The 7,498-nt window shown below is 37.6% G+C and overlaps 1 protein-coding gene across 1 annotated transcript; it reads left to right on the top strand.

Annotated features, from left to right (window-relative positions):
* Window positions 1–210: 210 nt before the first annotated feature.
* On the top strand, window positions 211–7,246 carry IL21 (interleukin 21). The gene is made up of 5 exons (XM_035023131.1): window positions 211–402; window positions 511–546; window positions 4,860–5,015; window positions 7,049–7,126; window positions 7,223–7,246. The coding sequence occupies exons 1-5, from the start codon at window positions 235–237 to the stop codon at window positions 7,244–7,246; spliced, it is 462 nt and encodes a 153-aa protein (XP_034879022.1). The 5' UTR covers window positions 211–234.
* The last annotated feature ends 252 nt before the right edge of the window (window positions 7,247–7,498 follow it).

Below are 7,498 nucleotides of genomic sequence, written 5' to 3' on the forward strand. Positions count from 1 at the left end.
TCGTTGACTCCATCAATCCCTGCCCCCACGCATTAGCACATGCACACGTATACCTAGCCAGTGGAAAAGAAAAAAGAGTTACTCACATTCATCCATTTTACAAAGATTTCCAGGCTGCAATGGGAGGGCTTTACCTCTCCCTGAAGGATGAATAAATAGGTAGCTTTACTGACAACCTGTTCACAGTCAAACTGCAGTGAAAACTGAGACCAAGGTCTTGCTCTACTGGCACTTATGAGATCTAGTGCTGGCAACATGGAGAAGATAGTCATCTGCCTGATGGTCATCTTCTTGGGGACAGTGGCCCATAAATCAAGCTTCCAAGAGCAAGATCTCCTCTTGATTAGATTGCGTCAACTTATAGATATTGTTGATCAGCTGAAAAACTATGTGAATGACTTGGTAAGGCCATACTTGTCATAACAGAATTTAAATAATATTCTTCAATTAATAGAAAAGGAACTTTTTGACTTATAAAAATAACCCAGAACTAATTTTCTTTTGCTCTAGGACCCTGAATCTCTGCCAGCTCCAGAAGATGTAAAGGTAAGACCAGTTGAATTTATTTGTGAAAATATATGTGGTACAAGTTTTAAAATCCAACTAAGAAAGGCATTAGCATAATTATTTAGGAATCTACTTAATTTCAGTGAGTTTGGGAGTTTAATAGTTGGTAAAAGAGTTATTCCTATTTTGGTCAAACACTCATTGATTTACCAACAAGCCAACCAATAAACACTGCATTACCTTACAAAATATATTTTTATCTCCAAATATCTCTAAGAGTACTTCCAAGTAGTATTGTTGCGACAGAATAACAAAGCTATACTATGATCAGTTTCTGAACAATGACCAACTAATTAGACTTTAAGAGCCCTTGGCAAACCTATCTAAGAAATACAGACCAGAAGAAGCAGAATTCACCTTTTAATGACAAGAAAGAAAGAAAAGAAAAGAAGGAAGAAAGAGAAGGAAAGAAAAAAGTAAGAATAGATTATAGGCACAGCATGGACGAAATCAGGGCTGTCCTTTAGAATATAATTCCCATATACCTTGGCCTCAGTGAGTCTTGTCTTTGGCCTTTGGAGAGGTCTTTCAAAAGGACTATTTTCACAAACTCATCCCATTCTCTTAAGCCATTCAAATCCATTAGGTCCCAGGAAGAAAACATCTAGGATATAGTTCAAGAGTGCTGCGTGCTGATCTTTCCTTAGTAACTTCACTCCAGTCTTCACGTCTGGTACCCTGAAGAGATAAATGCAATTGGGGAAATATTTTCATTGTCACAGACCTTTAACTGCATAAATTAGAGTTACTATAAAAGTGCTACCAGTAATTAGGACACTACAAAGGGGGAGACATATAAAGATACATTGCAAAGAAAACAATTATCGTAAATGACTATGTGTAAAAGTTTAGAAAGTGAATGAGTCACAACTATTGCTTTTCTCTAAAATTCACTCTCTAGCTCTGAACCTAACCACTCTCATTTACTAGGTCCTTTTCTAATAAGCAGCATCTAAAATGAAAGTAGCACATTCAGCTTATTGGAAAGACTTTTCCAATAAGTGAGAATATTTCTTAATCATGACCTAATTATCAAAACATGCATTTTCAGTATCTCACGTATTTTGTTTAACTGTTGTGTTTAGAGTCCCTTTGCACCAGCTCTGTCTGTAACTTGCAAAATGAGAAATAAGGAAGATTTCCCATTTTCTAACTTGAGTTGATCCAGTGGGTACTTCCTTTGTTAGGTATCTATGCTTTGCTGGAGATAGAGATTTTTTTTTTTTTTATCTTACATCATAATGTGAAGATTTTGTCTCAGTGACACTGTATCTATCCGACAATCTTATCCAACAATGTTAGTTATGATACAAGTGAGAAATGGTGTAACTAAGATCTTTAAGCTATGCTGGCAGGTAAACTTAGGAAGAAAGAAAATAGTTCAAGGCCACGGTAGCTTTCTATCAAGTTTTCCAGGGCTAGCATCAAAGCAGGGTCTATAAGAGATTTGAAAAGATTAAAAAGTTTAAGGAAAATAAATTCACTTACATGTTGCATGTAAATCTTGATACATAGTGATTATCTCCGATCCCTAATTGGCCTTGCCAGGCATCATTCTCTTTATTTCTAATTACATAACCAGTGGTCCTCAACTGGTAATGCTTTTGCCCCCTGAGAACATCTGACATTGTCTGGAGAAATTTTTGGTTGTCACAGTTGTGTGTATGGGAGTGGTTTCTTTTGGCATCTAGTAGAGTCCAGAGATGCTACTAAACATTTTAGAATGCACAGGACAGTCCTAACAACAAAGAATTATCTAGCCCAAAATGTCAATAGTGTGTTATTGAGAAACCCTGATATAAGCCTGGCTTGTGTGTGGGACAAAGGTAATCTCACCCAAGACTTCCTAGTGTGAGTGGCCAAGGCCTTCCTGTGAGGGGTGTTAAAAAAAGCTATACAGAGGTAAATATTTTCAAACACTCAATTGCAAAACAACAAAGCCAAATGTGCTCCCTTGCAAAAGCAGCACTTGTCTGTTCTCTTGGTTTGTTACTCTTGCTTTTGACTTCCGTACTTCTCCCTCTATTCTGCAATACTAGTGTGGGACACAAAACTCTTCGTGTTATCATGTGTTCAAGGATGAAGGAGTCAAAACCTTGCCCTCATAGTTTGCTGCCACCGAGGCACAGCAAAGGAAAGTAATTGTTACACTCCCAGATGGTGGTGCTCTGCATGAATTTGGGTTCATCCCGTGACAGGGCACCCGAGGCTGCCTGAAGCAAGATTAATCTCTTCACGCCCCTTCTTGGTTCATCCTTAAGGCAGTTAGCAGGACAGCTCTTCCACTTCTTTTCCTCCTTGAGGCTGCCTTTGATGTGTATCTGACGCCAAATCCAGCAGCTATTTGTCCTGGACCGCACATCCCCAGGGACGGCTCTGCTGCTTGCAGAGAGCACAAAGCAACATACCACTGTTTGCTGACACAGGTGAACAAGGAAGGGCAGGAGAGACAGCACAGCCGGTCGATATGGGCATCAGTGTCCAGAGGCCATTCAGGGGCTTTCAGAAAAGCTTTCTCAGGTGTGAACCCATCACGGATCTTGACCATTCCTGGCAATATCAAGGGAGTTCATTTGGTAGGGCCCCTATACTTCTTTGGAACATAACTTTCTTTCAACATACATATGTAAATGTTAACTCAGCAAAATGGGCTTCTGTGAGAAATGCTGGTTTCTCAGATCATCACGGATGAAGCAGTTAGTGTTTTCAGTTTCAGCTGGAAAATTTACCTCTTTAAATATGAATATTATTTTTTTCCAGTAAGTTAAGCCGGTTGTGGTCAAAAAGAAGAGAAAAGAAAAAACTTCAACAAACATGAACATGTGGTTTTCAAGGAAAAAAAAGTGCTATAATTAACATTTATAAATAGTTTCTATTAAATAAGCATTTTGGCAAACATATGGAAAGGATACCTTGCCCTTATGCGAGAGGCAAGCTGCTCTGATATAAGGAAACCAGATAAGCTGGTTCTCGGCTTGTGGCTATGTATGCAAAGCAAACCTGAAGAGGTTGTGTCTTAAAGATGCATGGTATTAATGGGTAAGCATATGGGTCGGAAAATGCAAAGCAGGCCAGATGCTATTTTCAGCTGATTGTCCATGAGAAGACTCAGGTAATTTTGTTATATATGGAACTGCCCTTGCAGGGACTGAGAGAAATTGAGGTTTCTGGTTATATGGCAGTGACTTCCATACGCATTAGGGAAATGAAGCCACAGCAACTAGGGTGGGGTGGGCTAGGGGTTGAAGAGCCTAATCATACACACATTTGCTGAAAGAAAAAAGAAACTTGGATACAAGCTCTTAGATCAGCATTAAAATGTTTTCAACGAGTCAGTTTAAAATTTTGTTCTTCCAATAAATTCCATTTTCTTTTTAGTTCGGTTTTTAAGATTTTTGACTTATTCACTACTCAGTAGTTATTTGACTAAACCAAGAGACAAGGTTTTGATCCTTGTTCTGTCCACTTCTCCCTTCTTTGAGACACTACCCTTAGTTTCTAAGGAACGGTCTTCCCTCCTATTGGCTGGGCAAGTCTCAAATTCTGTTCCTTGACTGCTTGATTCAGGCAGAATCCTACCCTAACTGACTTAAGAGTGTGAATAGGATTTTAGAAGAGTCATGTGTAGTCTATTGCAGGTGTATTGAATCTTAGATGTGGAATATGCCATCAGAGGTAGGTAGCCACTTCCTTTTCCCAAAGTAGGGGTTTTCACTCATTTACTTCATTTGTCAACTCCACACCTATTTATTAAGCATTTGCCAGAAGAAGACATGATGCCAGGTGTTGTACAAGATAAGATGCTGCTCAATGTCACTGTTAGATGCTCCCATGTACACTGTAGAGAGAAACCAAAAAACAAATAAAAGAGATTAATTGGATTACAGCATATCTCACCCAAAGCTGCAACCAGTCACAGCGTCACTTTTAGAAAATTTGTTCTAAAACCAAGCCCACTCTCCCTCACAAAACACAAAGATCCTGCCTACCACCCAGACGTCAAATGGAATTAGGAATAAAGAGCTGTGGAAAAGTGAGGCTCCTCCCTCTTGCCTGTGAGGCAGGGATATGTTCTTTCTTCCCTAATATGGGGTGAAATTTTGCATTGCAGGCACCTTCTTCTCTTCAGCCCAAAGATTAAGTAGGATGTGAACTCATTCCTCACCATCTGCTGAAATAAATGTGATCTAATACACCATAATAGAAGTAGAAAAAGAGGATCGGGAAGGTCATTTTTACTTTCTGAATAACTTTTGTTTTGCTAACATCTATACAAATTACTTCTCTTTCAGAGACATTGTGAGCGGTCAGCTTTTTCATGTTTTCAGAAGACCCAACTAAAGGCAGCAAATACGGGAGGCAATGAACAGATAATCAATGTATTAACTAAACAGCTGAAGAGGAAACTACCTCCCACAAATGCAGGCAGAAGACAGAAACACAGACCAGTAAGACTGTCATTTGTCATCTATCTTATTTGTACTTACTAACTATATCTCTTACATGATATAACACACAAACAAACACACTTGTAGCCAGAGATTCCGGTGCCTTCCTTCCAGTTACATGTTATCATATCCGGTGTATTTTGAGAAGTGGAGTCACCTCTTCCAAATCCACAGACTTGAAAGTGCCCAGAAAGTCTGTTTAGAATTTGCTAAAAGTCGCTGGCAGCTAGAATAAGTTAATATAACTTCCCAAGGTGAAGAATCCAATTGTGACTTAGGAGTTAAATATTTTTCTATCATTTATATGGCCACATGTAACTTGTATTCTTATTAACAGGACCTAGATCCCAGTTTTCCCACAAGAAAAGAGAGCCTACAAAAGACTAAGAAAAATCTCACACTTTGCCTTCTTCTCTTAAAAAATATTATTGTCCTGTACAATCATAGTCAGTATTACATTTAAATAGATAGACTTCATTATTTGACTGGAGAATTTTAATAGTCCCTGGTTTTAGGAGGTCCTACTAGATATACCCTCTTGTATATCTCTTCTTATGCCAACTCATAAGCAATGCTGATACTCTCATGACTAATTCAAGAACCAATCAAAACCAGTGGATAAACACATAAGATAAATTACTCTAAAATATCTTTTTAATCAGTTCTCTCTCCTCCAAGGAATTTTACATGTGATTCACATGAAATCTTAGTGACATTATCAAAATGACTTTTATTTCCTTTAATTGCTTAGCCAAGTTGCAATGTGAAGAGTATCCCTCTAAAACTTTTCTCAGAAAGAAAGGAGCTGAGCCCGTCTTTGCAACACAACAGCAAAGACTCATGGAAATGGCAGTGCTGGCACTGAGCTTAGAACTCTCTTGTTAAGCGCCTTCATTTGGTAGATGGGTAAATGAGACCTAAAGAGGTTAAGTGACTTGTCCCAAGCCTTGCAATTACTAAGTGGTAGAATGAGAACTAGAACTTATATCTCCTACCTTTCAGTCAAATGCTCTCATCACAGCATCAAACTGACTTAGAGATGCTGAATACCAAGCAGTGGCCTGGTGTTTGCTCTCAAAAAGAATAAGGATAAAGAAGAAAAACCTAGAATTTTTTTAAAAGAAATATAAGTGGGCAATATACATATGAAAAATTGTTCGGTCTCCCTATAATCAAATAAATGGAAGTTTCAGAAATTCTACTTCTTTCCAATTAAAATTTTTAACAATACCCAACAATAGTGAGAATGGCCTGCAGGAATAGAAGTAAACCTTTTTTACAATATACATCAAGAGACAAAAATTTTTATTCCTTTAATTTAGTAATTCTACTTCTAGAAATTTATCAAATCAAATAAAGATGCATATAAAAATTATTCAGAAATGTTCTTGCAGCATTGTATTCAATAATGAAAAGTTAGAACAACCTATGTGTCCAAAAATAATAATAGTTTGATCCAATGTTGGAATACAAAGCAACCATTACGTATCATATTTTTGAAGAATATTTAACATGTAGGAAATGCTTGTGACATGTTGAGTGTAAATAAAGCAAATTACCTTCCAGTGTAAAAAACATAAATGCAAAGAAAAAGCCATTACTGGAAGGATATACATCCAAAGATTGCAGTGGTTATCTCTGAGGATAGGATTACAAGTGATTTTTCCCATTGTTTCTTCCTGAACAATTTTATGCACGTCTTGAATTTTTTTCAGAAAACATGATTTATATTTCTAATTGGAAAAAAAACTTTTGGGGGTGCCTGGGTGGCTTAGATGGTTAAGCGTCTGCCTTCAGCTCAGGTCATGATCCCAGGGTCCTGGGATCGATCGAGCCCTCCATCGGGCTCCCTACTCAGTGGGGAGCCTGCTTCTCCCTCTCCCTCTGCCCTCCCCTCCACTTGTGCTCTCTGGCTCTACCTCTCTGTCAAATAAATAAATAAAATCTTTAAAAATAAATAAATTTTAACTGAACATTTTATTAAATAGAAAAAATGTTTTAAAGGAGAATGTTACTCTTTCATTGATTTCTAGACATGCCCCTCATGTGATTCTTATGAGAAAACACCACCCAAAGAATTCCTAGAAAGACTGAAATCACTCATCCAAAGGGTATGTAACTGCAATTATATTCGATTTTCTACTTCATATTTATCTATCCAGATTGCTTCTTATGTTTATATTACTCATGGTATATTATTTCCACAGATGATTCATCAGCATCTCTCCTAGAACACATGAGATATGAAGGTTCCTGAGGATCTAACTTGAAGCTGGACACTATATTACATACTCTAACACAGTAGTGAAACTCACTTCTTGGTTTCTAAATGGAAGAGTACAACATATTAGTGATGGGGAAAAGACTCAGATAAGTGTTCAAAGTCAGGATTATTTCCCCCCAGTTACAATGCAATACTTAAGTTTGATCACATGCTCTGTTTTAGTCAACTTGAAAAAGCTTTCTACTCAATTAGAGTTTGA

Source organism: Mirounga leonina, unplaced genomic scaffold (assembly GCF_011800145.1).
Source record: "Mirounga leonina isolate KUSES-001 unplaced genomic scaffold, KU_Mleo_1.0 Mir_176, whole genome shotgun sequence".
In the NCBI taxonomy this organism is placed as follows: Eukaryota; Metazoa; Chordata; class Mammalia; order Carnivora; family Phocidae; genus Mirounga; species Mirounga leonina.